Source organism: Metarhizium album (genome assembly GCF_000804445.1).
Source record: "Metarhizium album ARSEF 1941 chromosome Unknown scaffold_1, whole genome shotgun sequence".
Classification (NCBI taxonomy): domain Eukaryota; kingdom Fungi; phylum Ascomycota; class Sordariomycetes; order Hypocreales; family Clavicipitaceae; genus Metarhizium; species Metarhizium album.
Genome location: NW_024467575.1, coordinates 1,585,294 through 1,599,556, shown reverse-complemented (window position 1 = coordinate 1,599,556; position 14,263 = coordinate 1,585,294). Strand labels below are relative to the sequence as shown.

General features: G+C 54.0%; 5 protein-coding genes across 5 annotated transcripts; 2 read left to right on the top strand and 3 right to left on the bottom strand.

The window, feature by feature from the left end:
* Positions 1 to 36: 36 nt before the first annotated feature.
* MAM_00456 (exonuclease) lies at positions 37 to 4,293 on the top strand (the record flags this gene model as incomplete). The annotated part of the gene is made up of 3 exons (XM_040819255.1): positions 37 to 340; positions 392 to 1,696; positions 1,751 to 4,293. The coding sequence occupies 3 exons, from the start codon at positions 37 to 39 to the stop codon at positions 4,291 to 4,293; spliced, it is 4,152 nt and encodes a 1,383-aa protein (XP_040682520.1).
* Positions 4,294 to 4,792: 499 nt separating this feature from the next.
* MAM_00455 (Signal peptidase subunit family protein) lies at positions 4,793 to 5,630 on the bottom strand (the record flags this gene model as incomplete). The annotated part of the gene is made up of 3 exons (XM_040819254.1): positions 4,793 to 5,036; positions 5,125 to 5,412; positions 5,488 to 5,630. The coding sequence occupies 3 exons, from the start codon at positions 5,628 to 5,630 to the stop codon at positions 4,793 to 4,795; spliced, it is 675 nt and encodes a 224-aa protein (XP_040682519.1).
* A 676-nt stretch (positions 5,631 to 6,306) lies between these two features.
* MAM_00454 (mannose-1-phosphate guanylyltransferase (GDP)) lies at positions 6,307 to 8,086 on the bottom strand (the record flags this gene model as incomplete). The annotated part of the gene is made up of 5 exons (XM_040819253.1): positions 6,307 to 6,497; positions 6,557 to 6,646; positions 6,703 to 7,687; positions 7,788 to 7,877; positions 8,024 to 8,086. The coding sequence occupies 5 exons, from the start codon at positions 8,084 to 8,086 to the stop codon at positions 6,307 to 6,309; spliced, it is 1,419 nt and encodes a 472-aa protein (XP_040682518.1).
* Positions 8,087 to 9,276: 1,190 nt separating this feature from the next.
* On the top strand, positions 9,277 to 11,962 carry MAM_00453 (Ulp1 protease family protein; the record flags this gene model as incomplete). Its single annotated transcript, XM_040819252.1, has 2 exons — positions 9,277 to 9,887; positions 9,946 to 11,962. The coding sequence occupies 2 exons, from the start codon at positions 9,277 to 9,279 to the stop codon at positions 11,960 to 11,962; spliced, it is 2,628 nt and encodes an 875-aa protein (XP_040682517.1).
* An 803-nt stretch (positions 11,963 to 12,765) lies between these two features.
* MAM_00452 (amidohydrolase) lies at positions 12,766 to 14,082 on the bottom strand (the record flags this gene model as incomplete). Its single annotated transcript, XM_040819251.1, has 1 exon — positions 12,766 to 14,082. One exon carries the CDS (start codon positions 14,080 to 14,082, stop codon positions 12,766 to 12,768), a length of 1,317 nt encoding a protein of 438 aa, XP_040682516.1.
* Positions 14,083 to 14,263: the final 181 nt, after the last annotated feature.

The window sequence follows — 14,263 nt, the reverse complement described above, 5'->3', positions numbered from 1 at the left end:
TTCCCCGTCCCCGCTGACCTTGGACCGTAGCTCGATATGAACGGTATCATTCACAACTGCACCCACAAGGATGCTGGAGAAGACGTTTCTTTCCGTCTCTCGGAGGAAGAAATGTTTATAAGAATTTTCAACTACATAGAGCACTTGTTTGGCAAAATAAAGCCCAAACAGCTCTTTTTCATGGCGATTGACGGCGTGGCACCCAGAGCTAAAATGAACCAACAACGGGCTCGTCGCTTTCGTACTGCTCTGGATGTTGAGAAGGCCCGCGAGAAAGCCATCAAAGAGGGCGTTGAGATGCCCAAGGAAGAGCCGTTCGATAGCAATTGTATCACACCAGGTATGTCTGATCGCTGCTGGTGACTTGCCAGTGCAATGCTAACAACTATAGGAACTGAATTCATGGCCAAGCTTTCACAGCAGTTGCGATACTTTGTCAACAAAAAGATCTCGGAAGATGCCGACTGGCAAGGGTGCGAGATTGTTCTTTCAGGCCACGAGGTTCCTGGCGAAGGAGAACACAAGATCATGGAGTACATTAGAAACGAAAAGGCGCAGCCCAACTACAACCCCAACGTGCGACACTGTCTGTATGGGTTGGACGCAGACCTCATCATGCTGGGACTGCTCAGCCATGATCCCCATTTTTGTCTTCTTCGAGAAGAAGTCACCTTCGGACGAGCATCCAAGACCAAGTCAAAGGAGCTTGAGCATCAAAACTTTTATCTTCTTCATCTTTGCATTGTACGGGAATACCTCGAAATGGAGTTTCAGGAACTATACAAGGAGGGAACGCTAAGCTTCCCATTTGATCTCGAAAGAGTTATTGATGATTTTATTTTGATGGCTTTTTTCGTTGGAAATGATTTCCTGCCAAATCTCCCCGGTCTTCATATCAACGAGGGCGCATTGGCCAACATGTTTAGAATCTACAAGACGGTTCTGCCCACTTGCGACGGTTATATCAATGAGAATGGTGTTATTCACATGGCTCGATTAGAGAAGCTGCTGCTGGAGTTGAGCAAGCTTGAGCTGGTGTCATTCGAGAATGACATTTCAGATGAAAAATGGTTTGCATCGAAACAAATGGAGAAGAAGCTCGAATCGATGAACGACACAAGCAACAAAAACACAAAAAACGGGCAGTTGGTCATCACTTCGTCTCAGCGCGATCTGTGGAAACAGACCATTCGTCCCTTTGTATCGAAACGCTCTGATGAAGTCTTGGATCTCGGCACAAGTCTCAAGGCAGCAGACCGCAAGTTCGCGCAGGATATAGCGGATGCGATGCACCTAGACTGGTCAACAAAGGAAAATGAACATGGAGATCGCCACCTTGTGTTGTCATTCCCTGCGCGACCCGGAGGCGACGAAGACGGAGATGATGAAGAGGAGGAAGGGAATTTGGCTGCATTTCGTGTCATAAAGTCATATGACAAGGCCAAAGTTGTCGATATGACATCGGAAGAGGCACGGCAGCAATATGGAAAGCTCTACAATGAGAAATATGCTGGATGGAAAACCAAGTATTACTTGCAAAAGTTTCCACAGTGGGCTCCGGAAAAGTATGAAAAGGAGCAAATTAGCCTGTGCCAAAATTATGTGCAAGGCTTGCAGTGGGTGCTCTTCTATTACTACAGGGGTATCGCTTCGTGGCCATGGTTTTATGGTTATCACTATTCTCCTCTAATTTCTGGTAAGATATGTTTCTGTGTTCTTGCGTGGATTTTGGCGGCCTAACGAGAGATAGATGTCGCCAAGGGCCTCGATGCCGATCTCAACTTTAAAAAAGGACAGCCTTTCAAACCCTACGAACAGCTTATGGGCGTATTGCCTGACCGAAGTAAGAAGATAGTACCCAAGGTGTATCACGACCTAATGACGAACCCGAATTCACCAATCATCGATTTTTATCCTCGTGACTTTGAGCTCGACATGAATGGCAAGAAGATGGACTGGGAAGCCGTCGTCAAAATCCCCTTCATCGACGAAAAACGACTACTGGACGCCATGGCCACCAAAAATGATCTATTAGAGGAGGACGAAAAGTCACGAAATGGGTTTGGTGTTCCGATCAAGTTCACTTATTCTGCAGATGTCAACTTCACATATCCCTCTCCTCTGCCGGGAATCTTCCCCGAGGTCCAAAACTGCCGCTGTATTGAAAACATTTTCGATCTGCCTGACATGGAAGGCTTGGAATATGTTTCAGGCTTGGCCACTGGGGCGTTGTTGAAGGTCGAGGCTTTGGCAGGGTTTCCGACTCTGCATACACTGCCTTATACTGCCCAACTTATCGAAGGCTATGGCATCAACGTCTTCCAGCAGGATAGCAGGAATCCGAGTATTGTTGTCACCCTGACCGATACGAATATGCGCACCAGTATCGAAACTTTCAAGGCTAAATTGGGCCAGCGATGCTATGTGGGCTACCCTTTCCTTCAGGAAGCTAAGATTATGAAGGTCCAAGACGAGCTCTTCTCTTACGAGCTTGCTGAAAACGGCCAAGATGTTGTCGTCAAAGACCATTCTAATCGAGAAGCTTCTGACTTCTCGAAGGAGGCCGAATTCTTGGAGAGTTGGCACGCGAAGCGTCTCGGCGTCACGATTGGTCAAGTAGAGTGTCTTGTGCACGTGCACATGCTCAAAGGACTTATCAAAACCGAAGAGGGCGCGTTGACGAAGGAATACGCCGAAAACCCCAGCTTATGCAGCGTCTATGCCTCTCAGACCATTGTGGATGAGGTTGTCAACGAAGACGAGCGATTTATCGAGAAGGAGGCGCTTCCCATTGAGCAGGAATTGCCGTTAGGTACCAGGGCCTTTTTCCTCGGTGAGTATGCCTATGGCCGACCCCTAGAGGTCACTGGGCATGTCAAGGGCAAGACGGAGGTTGTCGTTTCCATTCCGAAAAATAAAGAAATTGAATTCTCCAAGAGAATTATCCACCAGGCCGAGCGCAGCAACCCCTACACACCGTCCTTCGCGGTAGCGAAACACTTAAGCATGCACCCCCTGGTGCTGAGCAAAATCACATCATCCTATCAGGTTAGCACTGTCGCAGGGCTGAAACTCAACCTGGGCCTCAACCTCAAGTTTGAGGCTCGCAAGCTCAAGGTTCTTGGATATTCTCGAAAGGCACACACTGGATGGGAGTTCAGCTCCTTGGCAATAAAGCTCATTGCTGATTACATGGTCGCGTTTCCCGATTTCTTCGCGGCTATCCAGAAAGAGCCCCAGAAAAGTGAGATCTGCGAGACCGACCTGTGGAATGACCCTGCCGTTGCCTCGCAGCGCGTGAAGGATATTGTTGCTTGGCTGAAGAAGCAGGAAACAAGCAAGTTTGAGCGGGTGCCCCTCGAGGCGGAGCAGCTTGACTCCGAAGTCGTCATGACTTTGGCCAATGCTGGCGAGCAAGTGTTCCAAGCTTCCCAAGACGTCGAAATCAAGAAGCTCAAGGGCGTACCGCGCGCAGCAATCCTGAAGCCATCTGATGCAGAGTTGGTTCTGGGCAACCAGAATTTCTGCTTGGGTGATCGCGTCACCTTTGCTGCCTCGGCTGGTAAAGTACCTATTGCTACACGGGGAACAGTGGCGGGCATCAGTAGAACTGCCACCGCCCTGCTCCTCGACGTGGTGTGGGACACGTCATTTATGAGTGGCACAACTCTGGGCGAACGGGCTCCCGTGTTCCGAGGCCAAACCGTACCGTCTTCATCTGTCTTGAACACGACGGACAAGCAGGTCATCTCTGCGTCCAGCAAGTCCCAGCAGAAGCGAGCTACATCGACAATGTCGACAGGCTTTTACGGATCCGTTGGTGTCCCCCAGTACAAGGACGCTGCCGCTCCCGCGCCTCTACGTGGTGGCTGGCGTGGTGCTCTCAACGGCAGTGGCCACAGCACCCCCGGACGAAACTCCCCGAGTAGGGGATCGCCTGGTAGGGGTAGAGGCAGCCCGAGAATGGGACCCCAGCGCGGCGGCAGCAATGGGCCCGCACCCAACTTGCTTCACAGCACGCTGGTGTATCGTGATGGCGCTGGTGGGACGCCTCCTCTCGGGCAAACTACCAACGGGACGACTTGGCGAGGTAACGGTCGAGGCAGAGGCCGTGGCAATCATCAAGGGACGCCTAGCCCCCAGCCCGGCAAATACAGCAGCGTTCCACCTCCCGCGAGCCTGGACAGCAACGGCGGTGGACGGGGCCGTGGTCGTGGTCGCGGTCGCGGTGGCCTGAACAGAGGAAGAGGAGGCAATGGCCGGGGAGGAGCTCCTCCCTCGGCCCAAAGCTAGGGCGAATCGGTTTATTCTTGCATGTTGGCATGTCATGTTGGGGGCACGTACGTACGGGTGGGCAGGATGTTGGACAACGGCAAGAGTGCGGTAAAATGCCGCCATGGGCTTATTTTGTGTACGGGTGGGATAGAAATCATGTCTCAACAACCGGCCATATCTGCAACGACCATCACTATTACGTAGTATATGAGATGACAAGTGCGCGAGCCCCAAAGACGGCGACACCACCTGGTGGCTTGACATGTCCAGACCTGCGCTGCAGCAACTGTGCACGTCTCCGTATGGACTCGTCGTTGCCAAGCAAGACAACTCGTCACAGCAGCCGTGACATGGCGCAATACCAAAAATTTCGTCCGAACGGCACGAGAACCCGTGCGGTTTAGCGACACGTCGCGGCCAGAGAGCAGACATGGCACGCACACACACGCCCTCGCGCACCAGCGCCCCCGAAACGTGCCAACATGCTCCTTTTCTGTATTCCAGACTCTCGGTTCGGTCAAGCGTTGGCCTTCCTCTTGGCACCGTTGGTCTTGATGGCGGGAAACTCAAACTTTTCGCTCACCCCCTTCTCCATGGGGGACCACCAGCCGAGGACCCTGTCCATGTTCCACGTGAGCAGACCGACCCAGGGCTGGACATTATAATGCAACCGGAGGGTCACGTCGTTGACGTTGGCAATCTTGCCGGACGGATGGGTGATCTGGTACTTGGGGCGCTGGTTCTTGAGTTTGAGAAGACCGCTGGACCGACACGACGGTTAGCCCCTGTGGTTTCCCGCCCAGACTGTCTGCTCAAAAGGGTGGGAAGGGGTAGGGACGGCAGACGCACCGGCTGGGATCAATCGTCTTGCCCTCGGCACTGCGCTTGAGCTTCTTCATGGCAATGGGCCCAATGTTCTGGAGGTGGTCGGCGCTGGGGTTCGTGATGATGCTGTCCCAGATGACGGCTGAGTTTGTGGCGTTCTGGCCCTCGGCGGAGGGCCAGTCGGCGGTGACGTAGACGAAGAGCTGCTTCGTGTTCCATGTGAAGAGGCTGGAGAGGTCTGCGTCGAGGGAGAACTTGACGATGGCGTATTCTTCCTTTTTGCTGCTGTAGTAGTGGGGGCGGCCCTTGACCCTTGAGGACGGCGGGATCTTTGTCAGCGCTCGGCGGGTGGACTCTGGGGGGGAGGGGGGAGATTTATTCACTTACACCTGGATGTTGGTCGGGACGAGGGTGCCGCTGGGGTTGCGGGCGGCCAGGAGGTCGGTTGCGGCGATGAAGCCGGCGAGGACGCAGGCGACTGTTGTGAAGAAGCCGAAGACGTTTTGGATGCGGGTGAAGGAGGAGTGCATGATGGGAGGGCTCGATTGGATGTTGGATGTCGTGTCTCGTCTCGTGTCGGATTGACGATGCGTCGACGCAGGCTGGCCGCTGGAGGGAGGTTGCGCGAGGACACGTTGTGGGTTGTGGGTTGTGGGTTGTGGGTTGTGGGTTGTGGGTTGTGGCCCGTGCCCGTGGGGAGCTCGTCGACCGACGACGGCATCTCGGGCGGCGTTGACGGCGCGTCGGGGCCCCGCCGCACCGCACCGAGTCACCGAGCGCCCGTTGCGCCAAAACAGCGTTAACCTGACTCGACTGACTGACGATTATGGGTCTTGTGAGAGCTGCTTGTCGTTGCGTGCCTGGATGCCTCCAGATGCAGATGTGCACACGTCATGGAGTCGCGTCCATGGGGTCTCGTCGGCGGCTGCGTCCGCCCTCTTGGTCTCGGGCTCTTGGGTGCTTACCCCCGGCGGTGCAAGACGGCCGCCCACGGCACTCAACAGACAGAGAAGCCAGAGGAAGAATATTTACTCAACGCTACATGCTTCTTTATCCGTAGCACTAGTAGCCCACCATATTACAGCCAATCAGAGTTTTCCGCCCGTTATGCCGTCCGTTTGCGCACCAACCAAACATGAAATGAACAAGAGACAAATAAATCCAGCTCGGGACATGCACATCGCCTGACTTGGCACACGCCCTCTTTTACATGAGATTTTTAAACCCAGCTTTACGGCAGCTGGCAACGAGCGACTTGACTTCCTGTGCTCGAGCACGGGTGGTGACCATGAGTGCATCCGGCACGTCGACAATGACGAGGTCATCGACACCGAGACAGGCAACCAGACGGCCAGACCCGGGAACGACGATGCCGCCAGGGGCTTGTTGGGCAACAACTACAGCCCAAGTTAGTGTGCGATATTGCAAAGGGCATTCATTACACGTGCCAACGTACCCAAGTTGCGGTCGCCAAGAATCCTGGGCGAGTTGACCTCGGCAGGAAGCATTTCGGCGAGGGAAGAAAAGTCGCCCACATCGTCCCAGCCTCAAGACGTGTGTACGTTAGCATGCGCTTTGTGTCATTGCGAGCAACACACATACCAAAAGTAGCAGGAATGACGGCAACTCGGCCTTCGGCGGCAGCGGGCTCTGCAATAGCATTGTCGATGGCCACCTTCTCCAAACTAGGCCACACCTCGTTGAGAATAGTCTCCCGTTGCGTCTTGTCCTCCCAAGCCTTTGCAATTCTGTTCAAGTTATTGTGCAGTTCGGGCTCATACTCGTGCACCAAGTCCATCAATGTAGAAGCCTTGGTGACGAACATGCCCGCATTCCAGCGGTAGTTGCCGGATGACAAATACTTGGCGGCAGTATAAGCATCGGGCTTCTCCTTGAACGAGCTGACCAAGCGGGCTGTAGGAGCGCTGGGAACATCCAGCTTGTCACCCAGCTTGACATAACCGAAAGCAGTGGCAGGGTGCGACGGAGCAATACCAATGGTAACAAGGAATCCCTCCTTGGCGACCTTGACGGCTTCGGTGACCGAGTTGAGGAAGGCGTCCTCGCCTGCAATCATGTGATCGGCGGCAAAGGATCCAATGACGGCATCCTGATTGCGGTGCAGGAGGATGGCCGCAGCAAGGCCAATGGCAGCCATCGAGTCCTTGGGACCAGGCTCAGTAAAGAGGTTGTCGGACTCGAGCTGGGGGAGCTGTTTCCGAATGGCCTCAGAGTGGCTCGGCCCAGCCACAACAGTCATGCGGGATGGTCCGGCCAGAGGGACGAGACGGTGCCATGTCGACTGGAGCAAGCTGCGTCCGGAGAGGTCAATGTCCAAGAGGAACTTGGGGTGGTTTTCGCGGGATAGAGGCCAGAGACGAGTACCAGCACCGCCGGCAGGAATAATGACGTAGAAGCCAGGGATTTCACGGTCCATGGCAGGAACGGTTAGCTGTGGGCTGGGCGAAGGCGGCGGGATGTATCTCATGGCCGGAGACAGCTCGGGCAACGGGTGAGGGCTGAATGACCGCAGGGAACCATCACCACCGGGGGTGAAGACTGCGAGGCCAGTGCTCTCGCGACGACCCTTTGAGGAAGGATTAGCAGGCCTGGCCCGAGAATTGCAGCAAGACAATGGAACAGGCATGTACAACATGTAAATGTAAAAGGTTGGAGCATCAACGTACCAGGACGGCCTCTCTTAGAAGCTGGCCAATCTCGCCGTTGGACTGGCGCAGCTGGGCGCACTCCTGGCGCAGCTCAGACATTTCGTCATTCTAGATGTCAGGCATGATTAATCGCTTGGGCAAATTCGTCAAGTCGACATCCATCGGTGACTTGTGGTGTCGTACGGCATGGCGAACAACCTTCCCCCTTGATTTGAGAAGAGAACGCCTGAGCGACGTGTCCAAGGAGAACTGACCTGCTTCTGAACAACCTCCATGATCTTGGCCAGAGCAGCCTCAATCCCCGTCTGTGCAGCCATGATCCCGACGTGAAGAAGCGCGCAAAATAAAGAATCGAAATGCGATGATGATTATCGCGTAGCGAACGAGAAGTCTAGCTCAAATGGTCAAACGGCGGCCAGATCAACACGCAAAGGGGTCGAAAGATGAAGGGGTAGGCCGTACTAGTTGCTGTGCTCCTCCCCGGTCGTCGGTGCCTGGTGGCTTCTTCTTGAAATCATGATGGAGGGAAGAAAAGTGGAACCCCAAAGCTCTCTTCTTGTACACGCAGCTACTCCGTACTGCACTTGGGTACTCGAGTACGAAGTACGTAAGTACTTGAGTACTTAGTAGGCAGTGCGTTAAGTACGCACTCGGCTAAAATAAAAGTCAACTGGTTCGGAGTCCAAGTGCAGGTATTGATTGGTACGGAGTATCCCGCCAATCAAAAGCCCACCCAGGATCAAAGGCACGTAGCTCCACTAAGAAATACTCAATCAAAAAGTAGGTACGAATGCACTAGTACCATCATGACCTTACCTAAATACTTAAAAGGTACTTATTAATACTTAAGTGTCCAATCTATCGCAGCCGTAGGTGACAAGATGGAGCCTCGACATGGGGGGCAGACTTGCACCAGAGTTGAGAGCAAGACCCTGCCTGTCCTGTCCCCTCCTCGTTCCTCAGAGCCCCTCTTGGTCCCTTGAGCTATTTGCCCCACGTTTCGTCTCTCGCCGTGCGCTGTGGTGGTTGGTTGGCACCCACCGAACAACGAGAGTCTTGGGCCTCTGCATTCCAATCACTGCGAAGGAAGGACATACCGCATACCGTATTATTTACTGCACTACGTACTTCTCGTTGCTGCTACTGGTCGCGGGTGGCACTTCTGAGAACCGCAACCCGCCGCCCACTGCCCACAGCAGCCCGGCAGTCTCTGGCTTCTGCGGCAAATGCAGCACGTGATGAATCATATGACTTGCGATGCCCGGACTGCCAGCTGTCTTTCCTCGTGGCTCACGGCCAACGACGAAGCCCCACACCTGCGGCCAACACTGGATTTCAGAAACTACCCCATTCTCGTCCAAGTTCTCTCGACACAGTCTTTGTCACCTAGATCGCGGCTGCCCGGCAGCTGCGCATTCGGAGGTGTCAGGCAGACAAAGATGCCGTATTCAGATGCTGCCTCACATCAGGATGCTTTGAGGTTCAGCTCCTGTACTTCATGCCCACCATGCCACAGGCCAACAAACGGTCACGACCGTTGAACTACGCCGACCTTTCGAGCCCGCATATCAAACGTGCAAAGTTTGCGCCGAGAGAATCTATCGAGTCGGAAGACGAACTCTGCAGAGACACTGCTGATGCTCCCAGGAAGCGAACAAACTTCTCCGCCTTGTGCAGCCCAAAACGACACTTATTTTCACGCCGTGATATCCCGCACACGCAGTTTACGAATCACCCGAAATCACACCACATAATGACTCTTCCCACCCTACACGCGAGCATTCCTGACCTGAATGTGAGGAGAGCAGTGTCAGGGAAGCATTTCTACCTTGGGGACGACGACAAACGCGGACAGTTAATCCTTCAGCAACATGGTAACTCAACAACCCTTGTGCCAAAATTCCCCGCAGACGAGAATCCTCCACTACAATGGATGAGGGTCCCGCTGGACAGCATCACTAGCATTGAACATGCCATGGGCAGCAGCCATTACGTTCGCATGTTACGGCCGCGGGGCAACGAATTCGAGGCAAATCTGTGGTTGCAATTCACAAATCACCGAGACGTATTTTCCCTGATGCAAGTAGCTTCTCATGTCAAAATATCCTCCTGCCCCCCGTAAGTTCCCGCCGCCTTACCGAATACTACGCTAGTTGCTGAGATCAATATCACCTAGTGGGGAGCTTGAAGTCAGATGGCAAAAAGCCTTGGACTTGGCCACAACGTATTCAGCGCAGAATGCCAAACGGACTTCGAACAGTGGTGCCTCGAGAATGCAAACAAGTTCATCACATGCCACCACGAATCTCCCTTGGCGGACAGATGCTCAGAAGGAATCACCTTGCGGGTCACGACCGGGGGGCATAATTGCAAAATTGAGGGAATCCGCATTGGTTGAACAAAGCCAGGCCACCGGCAGTACCAAAGTCAATGACGATGTTGTTGTTTCGCGGGCCCCTACCACCCGCCAAACCCGAAGGTCCTCGGTTGCCTGTGTTACGCGAGAACCGAGTCCCAATCGATGGACCGATGAGAATCCTGGCTGGAGGAAAAGTTGGCACAAGTCCCTCATCTTTCCCCCCGCTGGCAAAAATAGGGCCATTGTTGACGATGACGATATCCTGCGACTTGATGAAGGTGAATTTTTAAACGACAATTTGATAAGCTTTTATGTGCGATATCTCCAGTTCAAGCTGGAAAGCGAACGACCCGAATTGTTAAGCAAGGTGTATATTTTCAGCACATTTTTCTTTGAGAAGTTGAGGTCAGTCAAGGGCAAAGTCAACTACGACGGCGTGAGGTCCTGGACGGCAAAATTTGATCTACTTTCGTACGACTATATCGTGGTCCCCGTCAACGAAAATGCCCACTGGTATCTGGCAATAATTTGCAACACACCCAATGCTGTTAGTGGCATGCCCAAAGATGATGGAATTTCCAAGAAAGAAGAGGAAGAGAACACAACACCTCCGGGGATCACGATGATCGCGCAAAACATGTCAGATATCTCCATACATAGCGATGATGGTATCTCGGCATTTTTCGAGGAGCCGGTTGATCTGAAGCCCCCGGCTTCTTCGACAACTCTGCAAGAGTCGTCACCACCCTCGAAAAACGCAACACCGAATAAGTTGGCAGCGGGGCCGCATGTCGACCCTAGGTTACCAAGAATAGTCACACTGGATTCTTTGGGGAGTCCACATGCAGTTACCTGCAGAGTTTTGAAAGAATACCTTGTGGCAGAGGCAAAGGACAAGAAGGGCGTTGAGCTGGCCATAATTCCCACTGGAATGACCGCTAAAAGGATTCCAGAGCAGAACAACTTTTGCGACTGCGGTGTCTTTATTCTCGGTTACATGCAAGAGTTCCTAAAAGACCCTGACGAGACTGTCCGAAGACTGTTCCAGAAGGAGCCAGTGAATTGGGATATTCGCCCATCTCTCTTGCGTAATCAAGTGCGCGACCTGTTGTTCAAGCTACAGGAGGAGCAACAAGAGCGGCTAGAAAGTGAAAAGACCGAAAAACGGCTGCTGTCTGCAAAGAAGAAGAAACAAGTAGCTGCAGCTCGAGCAGCAGATGAACCGGCCTCTTCTCCAACTACTGTAAGGGAAAAATTACTACGGAGGCAGTCGGGCAGCTTGGCAACTGTTGCAGGAACACCAGTGGGAGCTGGCTCATGTATAGGTGAATCCGATGCAACCGGCTCATTGCCTATGACGCAGCTTTCTGTGGATGACGATGAAGTCAAGCTGGTTGACCTTCCCAACGACAACCCTAGCACTAGCAATACCAGTGCAGATGATGTGTTTTATTCGGCACGAACGTCGCCAAGTCGAAGTTCAGCCAACAGCGCCGACAAGGCCAAGCCGAACGAGCCGGGCACGAAACCTGCAAGCTCGTCTCACCGGACACTCGACGGTTACTTGACACGCAGGCTTACAAGCTCCTCGTGCGACGTCGATGTTCAAAGGGCAATTACGCCAGAGAAACAGCAGCGAGCAACCACTGAAACAGTCCATGCCGAAGACGTCGTTCTCATTTCCCCTAACGTGGCCACTAGACAAAAGCCCAAGCCCAAGCCACTTGAGTCGTCGCCCACATTCGTCAAGCTGTTGCAGTCAAGTCCAGGTTCATCGCCCATGAGATCGAAGGCTCGATACGACGGCATTGAAAGGGCGGTGGATCTGACGTGAAGCATGTTATGTAGGCAAAGCAGAGTCGCTGCGTGTGCACGAGCGGTGCGAGGATTGAATAATTCGTTTAAAAGAAAGGTCTCTCCAGCGCCTGTTAGTATCCTTGCTATTCCACGAGATAGAATCGCATTTCTGCATGGCGTGGGCTGGCGTTGAGCAATATTCATTACATGTGTAGTTCGATGTCAGCATTTGAGCTTCTGTGGATTGGTAGCGCTTTTGTTAGCAGGTGACGACGATGTGATGCCTAGCGATTTCCAAGAGCAACTCCAGACGGCAGCCACGCATCGGTAGTTCCGTAAGGCGCAGTGTCAAGGCCTCCTTCTGTGCCAACCAACACTCGGAGTTGCTTGTCTCTGTACGCTTGCGACACAAAGCGAGAGAGGCCGCGTGCCCCTACTCCCGGCCTGATTCGGGAGTAAATATTGACATTTGGTGTGGCCGGCCAGTACATTTACATGGACAGGGGGACATTTCGTCAGGCATCAGCTCCTCCTGATGGAGTATCAAATGAAAGAAGTGCTCGTCGGCGAGTAGCCTGGAGCAGGCTTTGCTGCAATGAAATACCTCACTTGGCAGACGACCAAGGCATCAGACGTGTGAATTCATGGGCCAAGCGTCTGGAAATTAAGTTTCTAGCTAGAAGACACTATGAATTTTTCATTGGGGGTAGTGCTTGCTTGCCTATTTTGAAACATCTTTAACGCTGGTGGTTCTCCAACTGCTACAAATGGCGCGTGATACAACTCCCACGTTGCACATGAAATTGGTAACTACATCAAGGTGCAGGTCTTGCAGGCCGGTCAGCTCGATGGCTGCTTGAAGAGCTTCCCACCCTTCCACACGTGTGTGACATTGCTGGGATTCGTCAAGACGGAGACGTCATCGAGCGGATTTGCACTGACAGCGATAATGTCCGCGTCGTAGCCCTCCCTGAGCTGGCCGCTCAAGGGGGCCATTCCGCCGAGAGTTTCTGGCCCATTGGCCGTGGCACTCTCTATGGCCTGTCGGGGTGTCATGCCCAGCTCGACGGCATAGACCAGCTCATGGGCACTATGGCCGTGGGATAGTTTGGAACGAGGATCGCTGCTGCCCACGTCGGTTCCCAGTGCAAACTTGACTCCTTTGCGCAGGGCAATCTTGTAAGCCACCTTGGACTGTTGGACCAGAGCCAGGGCCTTTTCCAAACTCGACAGGGGAATCTTGTGGCGGTAGTCGGTGGTGATGACGCGGATGATATGCTGTGTGGGCACGTAGATTGCGCCTGCGGCAACCATGGCGTCGGCGGTCTCCTCGTCGATGTACATGCCATGCTCGATGGACTTGACGCCGGCGCGTAGGGCAGCCATGATGCCCGCCTTACCAATGGCATGCGAAGCGACGACGCGGCGACTGCGGGCCGCCTCGTCGACAATGGCTTTCAGTTCTTGGTCAGAGAACTGGCAGTCTTCCGGGTCGTCATGAAGGCTCAGGACGCCGCCGCTCGAGCACACCTTGATCACGCGGGCCCCTCTGCGGATCATTTTGCGCACGGTCTTGACGCACTCGTCGACGCCGTCGCAGACGGCCAGGGGAGCACTGCCGTGCTCCATGGCGGCTTCCACCGTCCCCAAGGGCATCATCTGCATGTCGCCGTGGCCGCCGGTAATGGACAAAGCACCGACCGAGGAATAGACGTTGGGCCCGACGAGCGCGCCAGACTCGATGCCAGGCCACACATCGGCGCCATAGCCGCCCAGCTCGCGGACAGACGTGTAGCCGGCGGCCAGAGTGCGACGAAGGTCGTCTGCCACGACGGCACCCGCCAGCGCGGGCGCACCGGGCAGGAAGTCGACGATGCCAGACGTTACCGATGCGGCGACGTCTATGCCCAGAAAGTGTACGTGGCAATCCCACAAGCCCGGCATGAGGACAGGGACGGTCGTGAACGGCAAGTTGCGGTACTTGTCGGGTCGCGATGAGAATGATCCCACCCATGCGATCTTGCTGCCGCAGAATGCCAGGCCTCCACGGGGAATGGGCTCGCCACGGCCGGGGATCAGCAAATGAGCCGAGATGAGGGTCACCGCCGACTCATGCTCATTTCGTAATGGCTGCTGCACAATGGGCCGTACACGCATTGCGGGTGTGCTTTTGCGTGCGTGCGTGCGAGGAGGTGTGAGTCTAGATGCTGTGCTGCGTGCTGTTGCGCGCAAACGTTCGTCGAAGGCTCTGGGCTACGTTGGCCAAAAAGGTGTAGTATAACGCAACGCAGTCGAGTCTCCCTATGACACGGTACTTCGTGCGTGCTCTGCAGATGAT